We start from the raw sequence: 23988 nt of genomic DNA, 5'->3' as shown, positions 1-23988 counted from the left end.
TATGTCATTAGATATTTATATATTTTGAAATCATATTGCTCCATTTCTAGCAAATTAAAGGGTGTGAAAGGGTAAATAAAACATACTTTTATGAGTAATCCAACTGAGCTCAGAGGTCAAGTCTATTTTGTGTTGTTTAAAAGCCTCTTTATTGAAGAGAAGTCCAATGAGCCAAATTGTGCTCAGTCCCTCTCTAAAACATATATATACAGGGCAATGAGTTGACCGAATGCAATGCACACAACTACTAAATAAGAATTAAGTTTCTATGTTCAGGAAGAAAAACAAAGCTGAATTTAAATGTAACCATGGCCTTGTCTGTCCTTACTTGTTATTGGCCTTATTGGGTCCAGTGAAGAGCTGCAGATTAACATGGGCCAGGGAAATGTTCACATTTGTCTCTAGAATTCCTACCAAGTGTCTGATTTTAGACTCCAACAGGCCAACCCTGATGGGATGGACAAAATAGCATTTTCAGAAAGGGGAAAACAGTGCAATAAAATGTGAATGTTTTATTCGTTCCAGTTTTACTTGAACTTGGCTTCTACTTTTCTTTTATCTGTGCACTCACCATTGCAGATGCTGTTCCTCTGTAGCTGACGTTGCTTGCAGTAAAACATAATCCCTTGAAACAGACCGATGGAATGGAATGGAATTCGTTTTTATTAACAATTAAGGAAAAATCACTACTAACAGTAGGCAACGGGGGGGATACTAGTTTGCATTATACAAGTCTTTTTTTTTTTTAATTTAAGCTTTATTTAACCTGGCAAAATAAATCCACACACAACCAAACCGACTATTCACTTGCTCTAAACAACAAACAGCAAACACAGGATGAAAGGGTCAGAATCCATCAAAATTACAGATGGTGATCTACTTATTAAATTATCTGACCAGGCTTCAGGCTATTTTCAATTAATATATTGTGCACATGAATTATTCAACTCCTAATTAACAATTCAGGGCCAAAAGATGGTCAATGTAAAATCATATAAATCCATTAGTGTCCCTTTGTCCAACATACTGCTTTAGGGAATCAACCACAAAATAGACTTAAATACAAATTAACACTAGAAAGCACAATGTGAAGCAGCAAATATTATTCAAACCCACATAAATCAACAAAATCATCTGAGTTTGAGCATGATACAATATTCAGACACAATAACATTACATTGTTGTTTTTTTACAATCATGCACATACATATCTCTATTAAGAAAATGACATCTCATATGATTCATATATATATATATATCTCAGCTTTCTTTGAAGGCACAATTGAACAGTTACAAATGGCTTAAGCATTGATACTGAGCCAGAGGACAAGTCTTACAGTTTTATCAGAAAAAACAAGGTACATGAGATAAATGTCCAAAAAAAACAACATCACAATCAACAATAAATTACAAAATTTGGAAGAAATATCTGATATATGTACATTGATTTTTATATTGTCATCTTTAGGTAGCTTAATACATACTTGTACTTCTCAAAAAAGTTTGGTGTTTCAAACAGTTTGGACCAGTTCGCATTATTCTTTTTTATTTCTTCAGCAATGACATGGCCTGTGTAAGAGGAAGGGAGAACGTAAAGTCAAACAAAGACCCATCATTTTGCTTGCAAATTTTAAATCCCTGAAGTTACGAGTTGGCTAAACTGTGCTAAGGTAATTCAAGATTACAAAGCAGTAGCTGAAATTAAAATCCCTAAACTTGATCAATTAGTTCAGCATTAGATAAACCAATAAGGTTTGCAGATTGTGTTATACCAACTTTGTTAGAGCAACACTTGGTCATTTAGGCGAATAAATACCTCGGTCAATCTCCTCTTGTAAAATGGCAAAAGTGGAGGGAGACACGTTGAATGAGGTGTTCTGCTGGGGATACACTGGGGTTATGATTGGCATTAAGTGGCGGCGATCACTTAGATTGACCTGGAAATGTAGAGCAACAGTTTTACAGCGTACTGTACCTGTGTTTGAAATTGGCTAATGGGCAAACCAAGATGAATCCAACGCTTGAGGATTAAATGCCTAATACAAGGTGAAGTTTCTTACCTTCGGATCCCAAAATGGAAGGTTGTATTGGCAGTCCTCTACAACCCTCAAGCGAATTGGAATTGGCCACTCCCTGACATAAAACACAGGTTTTCTAAACCAACTTATGCACAACATTTACAAAACATTACTTATTAGTTTAGGTATTTATTTTTTCAGGGAAAATACAATTAAACAACATTACAACTAAGCAGCCAATGTCATGTATTTAAGGCATATACTGTAGCACAAAGACTATTTGCAGCCCACAATTTTTTTTACACAGCCAATCAGCGGGGCAAAGTACCAAGAATGCAGAGATTATATAGAAAAAAAATCCAACAGAACTTATATATTTTAACAACACCTGGAGTTGATCTTGGCGTTGAACTCGGTCATTGCAGTGAGGGTAAACTTTATTATATAAGTGCTGCCCATAAACAACAAGAGATACAATGAGAGGGGGAGGGGCAACCAGACATTTATTAGACCTAATCATGGTCATGTACAATGACTCTGTCTACAGTGGATCTCAGTCCCACGTGATTATTAGTTAGCCCAAGGACACCAGAAGTGCTGGGCCAACTCACCACATTGAGTAGATCTTGAAGAATTTGATCACCAGGGTGGAAGCTGTAGCATTTGGATACGCCTGACAAATTCTGGCTACCAGTATGGCCCATGATACACCACCTAAGAAGCCCAGCATGTTGGAATAGATTTTGCGCCCTAAAGAGAAATAAAAAGGATGAGAAAAAAAGATTACGATTTCCAGTGTATACTGCCTCCTTGATAAGGGTTGGTTTGGCCTAATTACCCAGTGCCTGCTGAGTGTTTTCCACATAAATGTAAAGTAACTGCATCTACAAACGACTCGTAAACTGTCCATAGATTTGAACAAAAATTTAGTTATCGATATAGTAATTTTTGTACATGTGGAGTCACAGTAATGTAAAAAGTAATTTCAGTAATGGCTGAAATAAGCTCAGAATGCAGTTAAAGACCCACAGAAACTTTAATAGGAGGAAAACATGAGGGTAAAAGTCGGTGGTTATGTTGTAGCATTATCAAGTTATTTGCACCTAATTTAATACAAACAAACGTAGTGAATGGTCGTGAAAAATCCAACAGCGCGCTTGCGTGTGTGGCTGCCTTCCATCAGAAGGAGAACAAAATAAATTGCCTCAGTCAATAAATCCTATTAATGTATGAACCAGCAGGGTCCACTCTGTCGCATTTCTCAGCACCGTAACACAAGAACCGGCTTTGCACTGTTTTACATCTCTGCATCCATGGCAGAGAGAGAATGATCGGCAAAGTGAATTTGACACTTCATTCAATGATCCCCAAATTGAAAGTACATTTTACCACAAATTCAGTTGCTTTAGGTCTAAAAATAGACCATTAGTTCCGGGTTTCCGCTTTAGCTGTGTGCGCCCCTGCACTGTGAACACAGATCTCGGCAGACAGGCCAAACTCAGCACATCACGCCAAGGAGTAAAATTACTGCATACTGGCTCGGATTGAGCTGTGCAAATGTCTTTTAAATAAGGCTGTAAAAAGAGGAACTGACATTATACCTGCCCCTGGTTTAGTGAACCAAATCTTACTATTGATTAGTTTTCACTGAAAAAAAACTGAAAAAGTTATAGATTATAAAATGTGTAAAGTAATGTGATTGCACATGTAACGCTTTGATTAGAGATGTAGTGGAGTTTAAAAAGTATAGATATTTGCTCTTGGATGTATTAAAGCAGAAGTCAACGCAGCCATAATAAGATGTTATAAAGTACAGATGAAACGAAGTACTTGTACTTTGTTCCTTTCCACCACTGATTAAAAACATGAAAATATGAAATATTTGGAATGACGGCAGAGCACAGGGCAGTCAGGCATTTGAGTAAATGAGTAATTTTTGTGTAGGTCATAGTCCCTTTAGTTACAATCAAGCTTAGCTAGTTCTGCATGATGTACTTACGTTTGGCCCACAGCTTAATGAATCTCAAAGTGAGCCTGAAGTTAAACACATTAGGCACAAGACAGAGGATCTCCTCCGTAACTCTGTAGCCTACAAACACAGAATGAAAACAAGGTTTAAAATAGAAACAGTCAAACCACAAACCAGAAATGTTGAGCAGTTGTCCACTTTAATCTGATGGTTACCATTGAAACTCCTGGCACAGTGAATATCTATGTTTTTCAGCACCTTGTCATCCAGAAGGTCTAGGTTTTGGGGGATGCGCTTCAGTTGCACCCGGGCAAATATTAAGTCAATCTTGAAAATTACAGACACCACAAAACAATGATTAGAACATGTGCAAAGTGAACTTACAGCAAAGTGGAGTTTTTAACTTATTTCTCTACAAAAATTACCTCGATGCCATCATAGGACAGTTTGATAACAGGGACAAATGCTTGTTTGATGGCCTAAAAACAACAACACTGTCAGTCAACTGTACTGGGGAGAGAAATGGTAATGTGCAATGTGAATCACTTATGTGACCAACCCGTATTTTTTTAACCTCCTCTTGAGCTTTTAGTTTCTCATAGAAGGAGGTGAAGAAATCATTTCTCTGAAGATACCCGGGTCCAACACAGAGGACATCAATGTCAGAACCTGTCAAAAAAGCACACATTAATACCGCAATCTGTTCTAGACCTTTGTCTTCAACATTTATTCTAAAAAGTGTCATTTGTAAAAGCGATTGCTAGTATATGTATCCCAAAACAACTTCACACATATTAAAATACTGATTGCTTTTTAAGAATCACATTAATTAAGGTCATGAAGCACTATAAATACAAGTTTCCACAATTCTAGCAGGCACAATACTAAGAGATGAGCAAAATAAAAATCTCTTTATACCCTTTAATTGAACTCCAAGGTGGTAGGAGCCAAAGGGGATGATTCTGCCACCAATGTTTTCACTCACAAATTCAGGTACGTTCTGAAAATCCAAACAAGCATGAAAGGAAAAACGTGTCATCCACGTGATATTATCCTTTCAAATAACTGCTTTTCAAACAGCAGAAAGTGAGATTTCCTACCATCTCTTCAGATATTTCTTTGAGCCACTCCTTATAAAGTAACTCCAGTTTTTTCAAAGTCTTCTCTCTGCAAATAGGACATAAACCTTTTCTAACACTTCTGAAGCAAAGCATGCTGTGGTTGCTTTTACTTGCTGTCAATCATTTGTATTATGCCCATTCATCACTGTTTAACTGATTACTGTTTTTACTGTCTGAAAAGGTGGAACAACAGCTATGATATTATGTTGCAAAAAACACACAAACATACATGAATATTTTTTTCAGTTTTAGTTAAACAAGAAACATATCTGTAAGACCTGTTCTGCAGCTCCAGTTCATCCTCAAATATGTTGTAGGATTTCAGGGTTTCAGTCAGTGTTTTTGTCCTATTCAAGTCAGCTTCTTCAGGCAGATCTTCACTGATAGGACTAGTGATGCCGTATTTCTTTGGCATATCTGGTGCAGCCTCTGCCTCTACTGGACTGAAAAAAAGCATATTGGTGCAATGTTCATGCAAACGATTATGCTATGTGATGTTATGTGTGCGCCGTGAAAGTGTTTGAGTTGACTTACCGACACATACACTGATACACACTTATAAATGCGAATGAGTTTGTATTCATTTAAAATATTTTGTTTTTCAAATAATACATTTTTACCAGTGGTTTAGTCGACAATTTGTTTCTCTCCTCTGTAGAAATCAAACCACTTCTGGATTTTCTTAAAGATTAAATCTTCTTCTGTTTACTTTATTTCATACCAAACGTTCCTATTGAAGCACCGCCAAAGTCTTATCCAAGTCTAAAGCACTGTCACTTTACTTTTGTATTTTAAGTAACATGCAAATAAACTCCTTAGTACATATTTGGTTTGAGTAAAAGTTAAGTTCATTTATAAGGAACTGTGTACAAGTAGAAGAGATGTATTGCAGCAGATTTAGATAGTAGTTTATTTCCATCTGCAGTCTTTGGGCAGGTAGGCACAATAATCACCAGACAACTAGTACACAGCTACATTTCATAAATATGACTTCAAACTGCAGAATGCTAAATACTCAAAATGAAAATGTTTTCCATAGTAGAAAATGAATTCATCGTACCAACAACTGGACAGAGACATAATATGTAACTGTGTCCAAACATCTACACAAAAATCATTTAGTGCCATTAGCTCTGGTTTCTTGAAAACCTAGATGTAATGCGATATGTCTTGGGCCTGGAGTTACTGCCACACAGACTGAGACACACTCACCCAGCTTTCCCATGTGTTTTCAAATAAAATCTTTACATGTACCAATATGCAGCCAAAACATTTCCAAACGTTACAATAACTCCAAGGAGAACAGAGACATGGAAAACGCAGGCTACTGCTGAATTATCTTTAAACCACTTACTTACCAGGCCATGGGTGCAACGATTAAGCACTGTTTCGTTTATTTAAAAAATTCAAAACTATTTTGTTTTCACTCAGTAAGAAAGAAAGAAATCACTCTTAACTGCCGTGCAGCTCTCGCACACGCTCGGTTGCGAAGTGAAGAGTGGATTACAGAACATGCGCTTTGATCATAGAACGTGTGCGTAACCATGGAAATTTGCTGACGCACATCATTCATTTAAAACAATTGAATTTTCAAATAATTAATTTTTACCACTGGTTTAGTCGAAAATGTGTTGTTCTCCTCTGTAGAAATCCAACCAGTTCTGGATTTTCTTAAATATTAAACTGGCTCCACACATAAGTGTTTAAGCGTATGATCTTATCAGCAAAGGAAAATATATGTCAGCTTATGCGTTCCATAATTAAGGGATATGATTGGCATATCTGCTTCTGTTTACTTTATTTCATACCAAACGTTCCTATTACACCGCCGCCAGTCTTATCCAAGTCCAAAGCACTGTCACAAGTCTGCCAGCAGGTGGACCACTTGTTATGTCAATTCAGGTTTCCCAAACAATTAAAATCAAGTAACTGTAACTCACATTTTCTACTAAATATTATAATATATTGTTTAGAAAATGATGAATCATCGATTCCAGCCATTAAACTATTGCAGCCAGCAAACGTGTATCACTGTTTTCTTTGAGGTAAATACATACATTTCTCTTAAGAGACAGTGAAAATGTCAAGCTGCACTGGATAGATGTTAAAGTGGTTCTGACTATTAGCTGCACACGTTCAATAGGTCAAATGACAAGTGGAAAGATACTGATCACATGACTCAACTCTACAAAGACCCCATAAAGCTGTCTGAAACATCATTCGGTTTATTGTTTGACAGGCAACAACTTAACCATTTAGTTTCAGACTGATTGTTCTCATCAGTTAATTCCAGCCACAGCAGGCTGTTTAAAAAAAAGTTTGATGGTATCACTACAAGTTACCTGTAGCTGACAGACAACATATGTGACTGGTTGGGAAACACAGGGCTGTTTTGACACCTCAAGAGCCAGAAACAGTTTGCAAACTAAGAGCAAAACACAACATATTAGACAGTGAATATTAGATTCACAGCCATCTCCACAAACATTAATACCACCTTTTATTAATACAAATATTATTGTTTTAAATAATGAATTAATAAATTCTGATGTATCATTATGAGTTGGTCACATGTCAGCACATAGAGTGGTTAAAATCAGATCCACATTTACCAACCGTGCTCTTTGACTTATTTTTGACTTAAGTTACATGTTTTACTATAATTGTTTAACATGCCTTGTGTTCTTAGTGCAGTACTTTTACTTTTGTATTTTAAGTAACATGCAAATAAACTCCTTAGCACTTATTTTGTTTGAGTAATAGTTAAGTTCATTTATAAGGAACTGTGTACAAGTAGAAGAGATGTATTGCAGCAGATTTAGATAGTAGTTTATTTCCATCTGCAGCCTTTGGGCAGGTAGGCACAATAATCAACAACAACTAGTAAACAGCTACATTTCATAAATATGACTTCAAACTGCAGTATGCTAAATATTCAAAATGATAATGTCTTCCATAGTAGAAAATGATTTCATTGTACCAACAATGGACAGAGACATAATATTTATGTATCTGTGTCCAAACATCCACAGAAAACTCATTAAGTGCCATTAGCTCTGGTTTCTTGAAAACCTAGATGTAATGCGATATGTCTTGGGCCTGGAGTTACTGCCACACAGACTGATACACACTCACCCAGCTTTCCCATGTGTTTTCAAATAAAATCTTTACATGTACCAATATGCAGCCAAAACATTTCCAAACGTTACAATAACTCCAAGGAGAACAGAGACATGGAAAACGCAGACTATTGCTGAATTATCTTACTTACCAGGCCATGGGTGCAACGATTAAGCACTATTTCGTTTATATAAAAAAAAAAAATCTAAACTATTTTGTTTTTAATTAGTAAGAATGAAGGAAATACGTGCAGCTCTCGCACACGCTCGGTTGCGAAGTGAAGAGTGGATTGCAGAACATGCGCTTTAATCATAGAACGTGTGCGTAACCATGGCAATTTGCTGACGCACATCATTCATTTAAAACAATTGGTTTTTCAAATAATTAATTTTTACCACTGGTTTAGTCGAAAATGTGTTGCTCTCCTCTGTAGAAATCAAACCAGTTCTGGATTTTCTTAAATATTAAACTGGCTGCACACATAAGTGTTTAAGCATAAGATCTTATCAGCTAAGGTAAATATATGTCAGCCTATGCGTTCCATAATTAAGGGATATGATTGGCATATCTTATTCTGTTTACTTTATTTCATACCAAAAGTTCCTATTAAACCGCCGCCAGTCTTATCCAAGTCCAAAGCACTGTCACAAGTCTGCCAGCAGGTGGACCACTTGTTATGTCAATTCAGGTTTCCCAAACAATTAAAATCAAGTAACTGTAACTCACATTTTCTACTAAATATTATAATATATTGTTTAGAAAATGATGAATCATCGATTCCAGCCATTAAACTATTGCAGCCAGCAAACCTACATCACTGTTTTCTTTGTGTTAAATACAGATGTTTATTTTTAGACACAGTGAAAATGTTGGAATGACTGTAGGAGCCTAAATGCACTTTATGCTTAGTTTATTAGACCAATTTAAGTTCATAGGTAAAACTGTCATTTACATAATCCACTTTCTTAAAATAAGTGGAAGAAATATTTACTATATTTAGTTAATATAAAGATATTTTTTTGATTTCTTGAATGGAAAATATATTTGGATGATTTCAAATTCCTTTATACTAAGAAGAGACTATTATCGTTATTTTGTACTAAAGTACTTTCATTGCGATAGACTTGGAAGAGGGCAAGTCAGGTGACGAGTCACGGAAGTGAAGGACTGTGGGGCCACACAGTGTTTTGACCTCTGTCTCTCTTTTTCTCTCACATTTTCTCTTTGTGTCACATTCGAATGATGTTCTGCTGAGAATCCCGGATCATGATGTCTGTTCTGTACAAATTTGGCGTGTGTCTAAGCAAACATTTAAAATTTTATCAAGTGGGCCTGTGGATGTGTGGATGTGCAAAGAGTGACATGAGAGCATCCAGTCTACATTTTTGGAAATGAAGGACCTATGGCTTCAGCCAGGCTGCACTGAGTAGATTTTAAAGCTGTTCTGATCATTGCCTGCAAATGTTCAATTGGTCAGATGACCAGTCAAAAAATAATGATCACATAACTCAACTCTATAAAGTTTTTTCAAAAATCTTTCAGTTTATTGTTTTGGTTTGACTGGCCACAAACTGCTTAGTACTTATTTTGTTTGAGTAAAAGAGTTTAATTGAAGTGAATATAGTTATATATAGTTTTTTTTTTTTTTTACCTTATATTGATAATGACACATAAATTATAACAGTTAGATATTATGCACATAAAACATTAAATGTTTTACTACCTGTACATATACATAAATATACACAGTATTTGGCTGAATGTCCCTTAGCAAGTTTTACCTTTAATAGATGCTTTTGGTAGACACAAACAAGCTTCTGGCAAAACTCCTGTTGGATATTTGACCAGTTTTCATGGCAGAATTGGTGGAGTTCATATAAATTTGTTTGTGGCACAGACTGGACTGTTAAGTATGGTCCACGTATTTGTTATAGGTTTGAGGTCAGGTCTTTGCTAAAGCCATGCCAAATAAAACTTGCTTTATCTAGTCCATAAGATGCTTTGATAGTGTTTGGAGTCATTGTCCAGTTAGAACATGTAAGTATGTCCAAGTTTTATCGCTCTAGCTGATAGTTTGAGGTTATGTTGAAGAATTCTGAGGTAATCTAATTCCTTAATTACTCCATCCAATCTGTGTGATGCACTAGGTCCACTGCCAGCAAAACAGCCTCAGAGACTATTGCTTTACAGTAACTGCAGTGCTCTTGGGGTTAAATTCCGCACCCTTACTCTATTAAACACCTTGGATACACAATGTCTCTTGTACAATCATTCAGAAAGAAATGAAAGCCCAATATTGACATAATTCAAAATGCGGACAATGAACCGCTGTGCCAACCCTGTACTCACGGGATAAGACAAAAGGACAAAAAATAAATGAATAAATAAAATACATGTATGTGAATTACTGTTTTGAGATTAAAATTTTGTTATTATTGTTATTATTTTGTTATTATTAGAATTTTTGTCGCTTAATGGTTCCATGATGATCAATAGATACAATAACATGTTCCTTTCTGCTTCAGCCATTAAAGCCTTCGTCCACCCTGTCACCATCACGTTTTATGAAAAGAAACAAATTAATTTCACAAGTTAGAAAAACCTATTTTGTGAACTCTTAATAAATACAAGAGATCCAAATATGTTTTAAACTTTGACAATAATTAGTTGTGGTTATATTTTAATAAGGAAAGTGAGTGCAACAATGACAGATTCCTCAGGTAAACGAATGTTTTGCACTAATTTATTTATTATTTAAAAAAAACTAATTATTAAGAGAAATGAACAAAAATGCAAATGCAATTTGCTCATACATTGTCTGCTTACCGCTAATCTTTAAATAGTGCAGGATGTTGACAACATGCATGTTTCGGAGGTTTTTTTTAGATAAAATTCATATAAATTTAAATTGATATAAAGGTAAATCTCCCCCAATTCTGAAGTCTCAAAAGCATCTCATAGTGATATTGACCTGCTTGTTACTGTAATCTTTTTACGTCTGTGTGTAAATGTAACTTAAATGAGTGATAATGATGGTAATTACTTTCACAATGTGTTTCTCGCCATTTTTCTTGCCTGACAGAGTTTGTAACAAGCAACAAACACTCTACTTGTTACTGCAGTAACAACGATGAGCTACAAGGGATTGTTCAGGCAGCACTCATTTCTACGGAGAACCCTGAATGCAGCATATTCAGCAATGAACTGAGGGTTGAGACGGACGGTGAAACAAACCAAAAATAATGGACATCGATGGAAAATAGCCCGGTAAGACTAATAATTGATCTCTTTGCATAAAATAGTAGGTGAAGCAAAACTGGAGTGATCACGTAAAGGCCAAATATCAGTGAATTCGCTAAAAAAAAAAAAAAAAAGACGACTAACCACTGCTAGTCTGGTGGCTAAGTTAGCGTTAGCTTAAGTAGCGTGAGAACGCATGCTAGCCTTCTTAGACGCAGACGTTAATATTGTTGCCACTGACCGTTAAGTTAGCCTAGCAACAAAGATTAGGTATCGTTTGGACATTTAATGGTTTTAAAGGAATTAGCCTTCTGAGCTGAATGCTACGCTTGCAGTGGTCTCTCCACACCCCCTTCTCTGCTGGATTTATCGGTCAGCTGTTGTTGTTATTGCACGGGAACAGAAAGCCATTGTGTTTTCTGACAGTATAGAGGCGCAGTCGATGTTGTAATAAATGCTCAGCAGCAAAACCCTGCATCACTATATCGACGAAAGGTTTACAGCAAATCCAAACATCTAGCCAACGTTAGGATGTTACTGTAGAAAATGCTGCGTTGACTTTGGCCATAGGTGCACGTTCTTTAGAGGCCTTAGGTTGTCGCTATTAAGTCATGTGTTGACTTGCATCTTTGTTTATGGCATCTTTGATCACATGTTGACATTTATGCACCCCGAGATAAATGTATTAACACTTAAGATTTGATTATGTGTAATGTGAGTGTGTAAGTAACTTTTGTATGGATTTTATGTCTTATCTGACATCAAGCGATTCCACAATTATGTATTTAGATATATACAATAAATATATGTGTATATTACTATAATAACGATGTTATATCAAGCACATTTCAGATAGTATGAACTATCTATAGAATTTGTCAAAAGAATGACATATTTTGGACATATTTGAAGGGAAATTTACCAGTCACAGTACCTTAAGATATTCACTGTGACCAGTCATGCATATCTGTCTGCAGGTCATCTGCTAAACATCCAATTTTGACAGGCGGGGCACAAAAGTAAATTTGTGACCCCCATCAGTTTGTTTAGGAGGCACAAAGGTTTTTGCGTGGCACATGGTCATTCCTTGTTCATAGAATAGGGATTATAAAACCAGTTTAGAAGTTTCATTCAAGTTCTATTGTTATCCTAGCAACATCTTTCTTTCGTTCTTTCCTTTTGTCTTTGCAATACAAAGGTGTGCTATTTTGGGTTTGTTTCAACAACCCGTCACTAGTTCTTCTGTTTTTATATATATACTAGAAGCCGCTCTTCTTTTTTATTATTTTTATGAGTCTAAATATAAGTGTGTTTATCAAATTTTATAACAGGCTGCCTATGTGAGATGTCTGACTTGAAGTTCAAAGAGAACGAGAAGGGAGAAAAGTGAAAGAAGCCAGAGTTGAGAACAATGGAGGCTCGCATTGGTAATATTGTGTTCAGCTCGAAGTTTGACTCAGGGAACCTGGCACGTGTGGAAAAGGTGGAGAAGGGCAACTTCAGCCCTTCCTCTGACGCAGCTTCCAGTGGGAGTGTCCCCTTAGGGTCAAACCTGGCCCCAGACTATGAGTTCAATGTGTGGACGCAGCCGGACTGTGCTGGAACCGAGCACGAGAATGGAAACAGGTAACAAAACCCCAGCTTTTGTACCAAGTATGTCCAGACGAAGACATAAAATGGCAAAACGTCTCTGTATATGTTTTATGTGTTGCACATAACTGTTACACTGAACTACAATACATATAGCTTTCCAAATCATCAATTTTTTTTAAATTTCAGGTCATGGTTTCACTTCAGTGTGCGGGGTCCAGCACCTGGGAAAATACTGAAGATAAATGTCATGAATATGAACAACCAGAGGAAGCTCTACAGCCAGGGCATGGCTCCTCTTGTTCGCACTCTACCTGGCAAGAACCGGTGGGAGAGGATACGAGACAGACCCACGACTGAAGTATATCTACAGACATTCTGACTTTGTCTGGCAGAGGATGTGGGCAACAGGAGCTAATAAAGCAGAATACTTTCAGTGTGACTTTAAAATCTTTCTAATAATATGCCTCTCTACTTTTTTTTTTTTGCTGCCTTACAGATTGTAGATAACCAGTTCATTCTCTCATTCACTCACCGGCTGTTGGAGGTTCGAGGGGCAACCACCTACTTCTCCTTCTGCTACCCCTTCTCCTACAGTGAGTGTCAGGAGATGCTGCAGCAGTTGGATGAGAGCTACCCCAGTGCTCAACTCAGTCCAAGCAGGTAGAACTCAACACAAACCTGCCACACACATACAACTTCTATGTGATTAAAATGATCTGTGACATATTTGGGTTGCTTATTGTGACCCTCTCTTTTCTATCAACCTTTTCTCCTTTACTGCTGCCAGTGCACCAGACAGTGTGTATTACCATAGAGAGTTGCTGTGCCACTCTTTAGATGGCAATAGGGTGGACCTGCTCACTGTGACCAACTGCAGCGGGATGCTAGAGGAGAGAGAATCCCGTCTGCCTAAGCTGTTTCCTGACACTACCACTCCAAGACCGCACCGTTTTTCTGGCAAAAGGGTATCACCACATCACACCTATACACCATCTGCATTTTCTTTGATAATGTGAGACCATCAGTGGCTTTTAATAGCAGTTATGAAGGCTGAGGCTGATGTGGAATACCCTGTCAAAGTGAGCAAGCTGATGCTTGGCCCCATGTGTCTCTGTCTGCCTACAGGTCTTTTTCCTCAGCAGTCGGGTGCACCCTGGGGAAACCCCCTCGTCATTTGTATTTAACGGTTTCCTAAACTTTATTCTACGAAGCAATGACCCCCGTGCTCATGCGCTTCGCAACATGTTTGTGTTCAAGCTCATTCCTATGCTCAACCCAGACGGTGTCGTCCGTGGCCACTATAGGTAAGATATGTACGTCCACTCACTGACCTCACAACAGCAATATTAGCTAAAGTCTTGTTTTGTAGTTACATAGTTTAAGAATGTTCCTTAGTTACAGTGGGACATTGACTAAATTATTTTGAATATGATCAGTGGTATTCTGTTCTGGTATTTTTTTCACTTAATGTTTTGTTGTCATAGCTGTCCTGTTATTGTCTATGTTCTGGTCTCACATACATTTTATAAGCACATTACAAACCAGAATATGCATGTGAAAATCTGCTTTTTTGTTTTGTTTTGTTTGTTATTGGAAAAATCAGTTTTCCCATTTCACAAAAGCTGGTTTTCTCATATACATGTCAGGACATTTAAGAACTTATTTTATTACTGAAAGGCAAGTATTACCTAGTTACGTAAGTGCATGTAGACAGCGTTTGTGCTTGTGTTTTGCAGGACTGATTCTAGGGGAGTGAACCTGAACAGACAATACCTTAACCCCAGCCCTGAGCTGCACCCATCTATCTATGCAGCCAAAACACTGTTACTCTACCACCACACACACAACCGCCTGCACAACACACAGTCTAGCGCTCAATGTAACAGTCCAACAAGCACTCAGAGCCCGCCCCTTCACACCAAGCCCACTAATCAACCACAAGCTCCTCCCCTTACCGCTCTTGAAGTGAGCTTGAATCAGCGTAATGCAGAGAAGGACGCAAATCCTGCCAAGCCAGTTCCCATGGTGATGGAAGAAAATGTCTGGGTCACCACAGAGATGGAGAAGGGTAACCAAAACAGCTCATCAAGCTCCTCAGAGACAGTAGCTTCTGTTACTGTAGAGGTAACAGTCCCACAGATGGAAGAACAGGAATCCATTCCACCCCTGGAGGGAGGTGTGGCTTATTATGTGGACTTACATGGCCATGCCTCCAAACGTGGATGCTTCATGTACGGAAATAGCCTTCCTGATGAGAGCCAGCAGGTAAAAACGGTTACATTTACTTAGCGTCTTTTTTTAAGTGTTTTGGGAAAAGACATTTAGCTCTTTAGCTATGAGCTTCTTTATGTTTGGTAACACACTATTACATTTGTTGTGTGTATTTTTGATTTTCTGCATATAGCAGCCACAGCAGATGGGATTCTCCCTCAATCATTACCAACATCTCAGCTGCTGTGCTTTGTGTTTCTTCTCTCTGCAGGTAGAGAACATGCTCTATCCAAGGCTGATCGCTGTGAACTCTGCCCACTTTGATTTCCAGGGATGTAACTTTTCTGAGAAAAACATGTATGCACGAGACAAGAGAGATGGCCAGTCTAAGGAAGGCAGTGGGCGGGTGGCCATTTACAAGGCTATAGGGCTGCTTCACAGGTCAGTTTCAGTGGATGCACCCCACATCAACTGTTTGCAGGAAATTTTGAGTTTTGAGTTTGAATGTAAAAAAAAACAGTTTACGTGGGCGGATATTTAATAAATATTTGCAGAAAGCAACAGCTGTAGCAACAGTTAGTGATGTTCCTGTTATCATCTCCAAAACAGCTACACTTTAGAGTGCAACTACAACACGGGGAAAAGCATGAACACCATCCCACCTGCCTGCCATGACAACGGACGGGCCACACCCCCTCCACCGCCTTCATTCCCTCCCAAATACACTCCAGAAATATTTGAACAGGTAGGACAACACAGGTGATTTCTTCGCGATTTCATGTCATTCAGACAGGAACTAGTTTATTATGTATTGCAGATGTCATGGGTGCAGCAATGAGCAACATTCATTACAAATGAATGAATTACAAATTACATCCCAATTTATTTACTCCCTGTCATCAGCTATTTCAAAGCTGCTTATTGCTGCCTGAATGTTTTCTGCATTGTGGTTTTATTTTTATTTTTTTGTTTGTTTTACTGCACAAGCTGTGTATATGCCATAATGTACCAATCTAGTTATTAAGATAAGTCACTTCTGAAGTAAGTTATTGTGCATCAGGTGGGGCGTGCTGTGGCTGTCTCAGCCCTGGACATGGCAGAGTGTAACCCGTGGCCCCGGCTGGTGCTGTCCGAACACAGCTGCTTGACAAATCTCCGAGCCTGGATCCTGAAGCACGTCCGCAACACCAGAGGCCTGAACACACACATACATGCACACCATCTGCCAAAAATACACCATAATGGCAGCAAGGCATCACCTCCAAAGAGCTTCAACAGGTGAGTTTACATACACATCACTTCACTGAACCCAAAAAGACAACACACTTCCAAAACCTTGGTCACGTGTCTCTGTGTTTTATCACCTGAGCAGCTGTCTGTCTGGCTCGGCATCAGAGAACACCCTCAGTCGTGTTCGCTGCAACAGCCACAGTAGCAGTAGCCAGACGCCCTCTCCAAAGATGCACAGCTCTCCAAGCTTTACTTTTGGCTGCCCCCCGACCCGAGGTCACGCACAGCACAACAGCACGCACACTGGCGGACGTGGAGGCAACAAGACACTCGGTCCAGTCAGGGGTAAGTTGATCTATTCACCATCTGCCTCCATTGCTGGTTGCTGTTATCTGTCACTCTCTCTCTGTGTTCATGCTGTTGTTTCCTTTATCTCTTAGAATCACATATTCTGCCTCTTAATGCCTCTCTTGCTGTCAACCTCTTTCTGCTGATTGTGACACTCCCCCATCATCAAAAACCTTGTCCTAGTTATTTAAGGCAGAGTTGCCTGATGTGGGAGGGTCGTCAGCTGATGATTTTCACCTAAGCCTTTCTGGCTATAAAAACTTGCCCATGTCATTTGTTCTCTGCTTTCCTACAGCTGACATACATCTGGCATCTTCTTCTTTTACTTTGTAGTTTACTTTGTGTTGATTTCAGTTTAATAAGTTAGTCTTATTTTATGATAACGTTTACGTGGACTCCTCCTTGTCACTTTACCTGAACCAGTTTGTGACACTGGAGTTGGTACAGGTCAGTGTCTGAGTTACAGGTTAGCTTTGGGTGGTGGTGGTGGTGTTGGTGGTGATGGAAAATTAGTCCCAGCCTTATGATTAGCTTGATTTTCGAAACCTTAACAAATAGTTTAATGTCCTGCATGGCCATGCCCTGTGTACTACATGTATGACCCCTGCATGATCTTAGCATGACACCACCCATTGCTGAGGATGAAACCACATGAAGCTGTTTCAGAGCACTAAGGTCTAATTGGATATTTGGGTAAAACAATCATTTCAACCTAACTCAAATGCAGATAGTTTCATATTATTGATTTGTATCTCATCAGGAGGCTTACGAATAACATGTGGTTTGTCTTAGTAAATTATTCTCAAGGTGAAAGGCATTTTAAAAACATAACCAATTTGTGTGTGTGACACAATCCCCGCATGTCTTTGAGCCGGTGAATGCATGTGTTTGTCTCCCTTTCTATAGAAGCTAAGCCTCAGGAGAAGAGACGCCCCCCTCACCACCGCTCCATCCTACGGTCCCCAAGCAACAGCCACACATCCTCCTGCCCCCCACTCTCACCCCCTTCCTCGTCCTCTTCCTCGTCTTCCTCAGTGTGTGCACCAGGCTCTTGTCCCCTCCCAGCCTCCGTCAGCATGACAGGTCTGTACTCCCTCCAGCCTCCCAGCCTCTCCACCTTGCTCCCTTCTCTACAGGCTCTGCCCCGTACTGGGCTGCTCTCCAAACTGAGCCCCTTGCTCCTTCAGAGCCTACCACCAGCCACCAATGCTCCAACTGGGCCCACCCAAGACTGAATTTAACGAAACCTGTGTGTTTGTGTGTGTGCGTTTGTGCTGGTGGGTGGTGTAGGTGAGTGTAAGCTCTTAAAATTGTGTTAAGTATCAGACAAGAGGTGCATTAAATGATATCAAGAGACTGTCTTTATAGTCATTTGCACCAGCCTGGTACTCCATGTATGCTAAAACCAGTGCAAATCACTCTGGTGTGTGTATGTGTCTGAGTGAAACATCATTGGTGCTAGCTCTTCTGACTTTTCCCAAGTTTCACTTTTTCCTTCTGCACATTATTACATCCATCTACAATATTAGCACCTTAGAACAAATAATACACTCAAGTGTTTCTCATGACTAAATGTGATAAAAATGTTTTGTCTCTTATTACTACTGGGTAACACACAATGCCATGACCTATACCTTGTGGATTATCTTCACCAAACAATGCAGAGTGGTTAGTGTGTGAACGTTATTAGCAAAGAATGGCATTTTCTTAGCTGCATACAGTAATGTCAATTGTACTCTACGACAGAATATATAAGTAGAAATTAGCATTAAGTAATACTATTGGAAAAATTTAATAATGGATTCAGTACATGAATAAATATCTCCTAAGTATGTATACAAGTAACAAGTTCCGAAGAATTTCCATTTTACTGTGCTGATAACTGAGAAAAAGCCAAAGCTGTTCAATTTTAGATTGTGTTCTTCTCACAGAGTTACTGTTAAAGGGTAACTTCAACTTGCTTTCCATTGCTCAGTTATGGCATGTAAATACAGACATAGATGTAATTGTTTGTACCCTTCTACCAAAAAAGAAAAAAAAACCTATAATTTTCTCAGGAAATATCTTGAAAACTACCAAAGTAATGTAAGAAAAAACAATTCAATCAGTCATGATTTTATTGAACAAATCTTTCTAGGCCATTTTCATTTGTTGTATTATTTAAAAGATTTTGTTGAATCAAAAATATAAGTAAAGTCTGATTATTTAAGTCAATTTCAAGCAGAGAAAATTGTGGGTTTGTGTTTTTTTGGGTAAGGTTATTAACAATTTTGTCCATGTCTATACAGTTAAGTGATAAAGTTAGTACCTCCTTGCGGTGAATTTGCCAAAAGAGTAATACAAAGAATGATGAAAAGTGTGTAAAAATTCAGTTCATCTTTTTAATAATGTGGTCATAAACACAGACAAACACACTACTATTACTATTATTTGCCTTCATTATGTTATGTTTCTCTGCTTCTATTGGAGAAACTTAAGCTACTGTACAATAGGAATAAGATTTTTATACCTTGTTGCACTTTATTTTATTTTATTGTCATTATTTATCACGTTCATTTAATTTTATTAGAAATGGGATTTGCTCAATTAGACTCAACAGAGTGTGGATTGTATTTCTGTAAATATTTGTGATTTACTAATCTTATCTCATTCAGTGTATTTGTGTTTTACTCTGTAAAACAGTTCAGCTGGCAGGTTCATCACCTGTTCTGTTACCTTTTGGTGTTAGCTCAAAGTAGGACAGAACATTTTAAACGGTCTGTTATTTCATTTTTGTCTGTTGGGTCACTGACTGATTTCTGTAGTAGTTATGACACCTGTATCATTCCAGTGTCAGACCTTGGTCCTGACATGAGACTCACAGAGTAGCCTACTGCCAGAAGGCTCTGTTAACCTTTACTGGCATAAATCCTTATCAATGGTGGATTAAGGGTTATTCCATTAAATCGTTTACCAGCAAGCAATATCACATAAAATGTTTTTTTCCAGCTGTGTAATTAAGTCAAACTTGGCGTTGTGGCGAGTGGAATAAGATTCCTTTATCAGTTTTGGTGTAAATTATGTGTATGTTTTAATTACATTTCATCAAATGGGTGAAGAAAATATTCACTATTTATTCAAGTACATGTGTGTATTTCCTTGTGGAAATTAAATTTCACATGTGTGTAGTAGGCTTTTGGAGGTTTAGAGCTATGTTTTGTGGTTAGAGGTGAGAAGTGACCTTGTAGATTTGGTCTATGTTTATGCGTAATAGATCCGTTGTAGAATTATAGTGAAGGCATCTGTAATTCAGTCCTTTGTTCTGTCATCTAGGTACTTGATGGTGGTCTGTGTTATAGATGCACTGAAGATGCAGAGGTGGAATTTCTGTGACCTGGAAAGGTTTTATGCACAGCAGAAAAACCAGTCCATTGATCTGTAAGATCAAAATAGCTTTCAGAGTATCTGGCCTTGCCTCGCTGTATCTGTTGTCTGTTGCAGTGCTGTTTCACTGTAGTTATAGTCTGCCTTGCTCTGTTTAAACAGTCAATCTAAGAGTCTCTGCTTATGTTTCTTTGTTTAGTTTTTTTTACCAGAAAAAATAAAAACTATATATATACACATGCATATCTATATACGTATGTATATAGATACATTCATATCTATATACATACGCATATAGATAAATATATGCGTGTGTATATATATATATATATATATATATATATATATATATATATATATATAAAATTTGTTTGTTTTTTTGTTTTTGTTTTTCAGTGAAAGAGAGGAGAAATTCTTTTGTAATGAAGTGGCTTTTTAAATATACAGGTCTAAGACACTTTACTACTAAACAAAAAAATAGATCTCAAGAGATAATGTTAGGATATTAAATAGACATATTAGGGATTTAATGGCTATTTGTGCTGTGGAGATATAAAAGTGTTACTCCTTTCATGGTATCAGTATAATGATGATTTTCATGTAGCCTATGCCCGCTGCCTTTCGCACACAGTGAAGGATGTATTCCATTTTAAATCAGTGCCCTAATAAAACAATGGGAGAGCGTACTGTAGTTTTATTCTGCTTTTTCACTGTGAACTTTGATGTCCTGTTTCCAAGTTGTTTCCACCCTAAAGTGTATATATATTCATTCAAAATGACTGAAAGAAGCTTTAGGTGGAAACAACGTATGCATAGTCACATTCTCACTAGGTCTTTCTGCTTTATGAGAATTGTGCTGTTTCCTCCAAAGTGGTGCTAACTTTCTCTACCAGACTACAGTTTAGTGTTTGTCTGTGCAACATCATTAGGAATATCACCTTCTTGAATGTGCTGCTGTCTTTTATCACCTATCGGTTTAACCTCTGGAATAAAAACTATCCCTTTGTGAAACAACTACTGTGTATGAGTCCTCTGCTCTCTGTGTGTATGTGTACTCTTTATTATAGGGTGACAAAGTATAAAGTGCTTGAAAGAAAGACCCACTGTTGGTCCCTTCTCTCTATTCCTTGTATTCATGTGTTTTCATCTGGTTAACAGGCCTCAGCTGTCCAGACTTTCAGGCTAGTGGATCCAGTTCGACAGGTTGGTCCAGAATGCCTTTCCCCACGCGTCAGCCGCGTGTGGGGAGAGGTGGTCGCCCTCTTGCGAACACTCATCAGCCCATGGAGGTTAGCTGACCCTGCTGGTTTCTCATAAGAGAGCAAAGTCTTCTTATCTCCTTTAATATGAGTTTGTTATGTTTTGTATACAATATACAATATACTCTTGACTTATTAAGTCTCACTGTCTCGATGTCTCCATCTGTCACAGACAGCTAAAGAGTTGGAGTCTGAACACATCCTTTCATCCATCAAATTTAGCAAGTGAGTCCATTCTTACATAAATCTTGGAGCAGGTTGTATGTCACATTGAGCATTATAAAGCCAAACAATGGCTAGAATTGTTGTTTGGAAAAAACAACTCTGAACAATAATGAAGAAAATGATGAAAAGTAATGCTTCCGCATTGTTACTTTTTTTTTTTTTTTCTCATGAGTAATAAAAATTACAACCATTTATTACTTGCCCAGGTGTGACCTGCAGCCTCATATAAGCCGCATCCCTATTCGGAGGGTGGGGTCAACTGATGCCCCACCCACACATGACAGTAAAGCATCCCCTATTAGCAAGAGTTCATCCTCATTTGGGAAAAAAGAGGAGTCGGCTACCATGAAGGTCTGGAAGTTGATCAGACCTGGTCTTCACCGGCACCTGTCACTGTCAGGCATGTATACATCATTGTGCATCCATGTTGCCATGACCTTTAAAGCTGCACTAATCAACTTTTTTATATTAGAAGTTGATCATACAAAGAGCATAATCGTCCCGGTGTCTTTGAGTCTTTTAATTTTGCTTTACAGCTTTAGTGTTTTGGTTTTCTGCAATGTAGGAATTTCACAGTTGTGCTTTCACCCCTGAGTTTGGCTTCAGCAATGACTTCCATGCAGTAATCTGTTATAGTAGATATTTTTTATCTTAACGCTTTTTGAAATCTGCAAGACGTTGCTGTTTGGCTTCCCTCTTTCAGTTATGTAAACTGCACTACATAGTCAACATTACTGTTTTATTTTACTGTATAGGTGTGTCGGGGAAAGAGGGTGCCACACAGCTGGCCCCTCAGGCTTTAGTGAAGAAGAGCACAGACAGACGTTTACACTACAAAGGAAATGCTGTCTTAGAAACCTTCCCAAAGAGGAATGAGACACTGCAGCAGGTGAAACCAGCTTTGCGTTGTATCAAATAGCACTACATAACATTTCAGTTAGACAATTAAATGAAAATTAATAAATCAAATGACTCAACCAGGCTGTACCATATTGTCTTCAAAGGTGGAGGAAACTTCAGGGATGCCTCCGCCTGAACCTGTGAACATGTATGAAACAGCGACCCTGTGTGGAGAAGCCTAGGAACTGCATGGAAGGGGGTGCGGTCCTCTATGTCTGTATTGACTTAATATGATTGACTAGTTTACCATATTGTAAACAAAACTTTTGAAATCTTGAGGAAAGGAGTGGACGTCACTCATCACTGCAGGTTTATTGGAGGCATATTTATGTGCAATATATTTTAACAATATTCAGATTTTCTATTACTTGCACTGTGAATTCAGCAATGCTATTCAACACAATTATATGTAGGAGCTGTCCAGTACTGTCAGTGAGCAGCTAAGCAGCTTTACTGGAGCAGCCAGGGGTTAAGTGCCTTGCTCAGTGAAACCACAACTTTGGCTGAAGTAGGGAAGAGGCACACTTTCCCCATCCAAGATTTCAAACAGACCAAGACTTAAACTATATTTTAAAATGTTAAATATTAATAACCCTTGTAATTTAAGTCCTCTACATGTCCCTTACACCAAAATGTTACTTGTACTCTGACCAATACTGTTTTGCTCTTATCCGTATACTGTATGATTTTACAGTCAGCCACTTGTAATATTACAGGGTTGATTTTATTATGAGCACAAGCATCTTTACAATCTTATTTTCCTTTTTGGATCTAGAAACCTTTGTGAGAGAACTGTAACTGAATTTTTCCAGAAGTTGTATGTGCTTTGTCCATGCTTTGTGTACGATACCCATAAAATGTTTTCAACCCAGCCGATTATTGGTCGAGTGGTTACTTCAAATCTTCCTGCCTTTTTTAGTTTAGTTTGCATGTCTTCCCTATGCCTACAAAGGCGACCTGTTCAGAGTTTAACCTGCCTCTCTACCAGTGACAGCTGGGATTGGCTCCAGCGCCTGTGACCCAAACAGGACAAGCAGTTAAGATAAGGGATACATGGTATTCAACCCCTGTTAGGCTTCTTTACCAAACTCAACTGGTCAAAAATTACACGTTAAAGTGTATAATCCTAATCTTAAATTTACTAATCTAAGTAGTAGAAATATTAAGTTAACTCCATATGTTTTTAACTTTTAAATACACTCAAATTGTCTCTGGTACCATTATGATTCCATAATAAATACATCTGTAATCTCCTCATTAGAACTTGCTAAGAAACTCATGACATGTTGTGAAATGCTTCTGCACCTTGCTCCAAAAGACTTGTAGAGTTACAAACTCTTTAACATACACCTGCAAACACAGACCGACCCTGAATCATTACCTATAATAGA

General features: G+C 38.1%; 2 protein-coding genes across 2 annotated transcripts; one reads left to right on the top strand and one right to left on the bottom strand.

Moving 5' to 3' along the window:
• Window positions 1-645: 645 nt before the first annotated feature.
• LOC137103060 (poly(A) polymerase type 3-like) lies at window positions 646-6964 on the bottom strand. Its single transcript, XM_067483072.1, has 12 exons — window positions 6467-6964; window positions 5387-5551; window positions 5088-5154; window positions 4906-4987; window positions 4547-4656; window positions 4413-4466; window positions 4203-4314; window positions 4018-4107; window positions 2630-2768; window positions 2061-2133; window positions 1817-1937; window positions 646-1569 (listed from the first exon to the last, which is right to left on the bottom strand). Exons 1-12 carry the CDS (start codon window positions 6472-6474, stop codon window positions 1451-1453), a joined length of 1140 nt encoding a protein of 379 aa, XP_067339173.1. The 5' UTR covers window positions 6475-6964; the 3' UTR covers window positions 646-1450.
• Window positions 6965-11356: 4392 nt separating this feature from the next.
• Window positions 11357-23471, top strand: agbl5 (AGBL carboxypeptidase 5). Its single transcript, XM_067481480.1, has 17 exons — window positions 11357-11495; window positions 12800-13094; window positions 13248-13419; window positions 13558-13721; window positions 13849-14026; window positions 14187-14365; window positions 14798-15326; window positions 15544-15713; window positions 15882-16017; window positions 16333-16550; window positions 16645-16847; window positions 17757-17933; window positions 21372-21502; window positions 21645-21697; window positions 21904-22097; window positions 22453-22586; window positions 22702-23471. The coding sequence occupies exons 2-17, from the start codon at window positions 12880-12882 to the stop codon at window positions 22777-22779; spliced, it is 2931 nt and encodes a 976-aa protein (XP_067337581.1). The 5' UTR covers window positions 11357-11495; window positions 12800-12879; the 3' UTR covers window positions 22780-23471.
• The last annotated feature ends 517 nt before the right edge of the window (window positions 23472-23988 follow it).

This window comes from Channa argus, chromosome 17 (assembly GCF_033026475.1).
Source record: "Channa argus isolate prfri chromosome 17, Channa argus male v1.0, whole genome shotgun sequence".
Taxonomy (NCBI): domain Eukaryota; kingdom Metazoa; phylum Chordata; class Actinopteri; order Anabantiformes; family Channidae; genus Channa; species Channa argus.
Note: the sequence above shows the minus strand (reverse complement) of the source record. Positions and strands in the feature narration are given on the sequence as shown.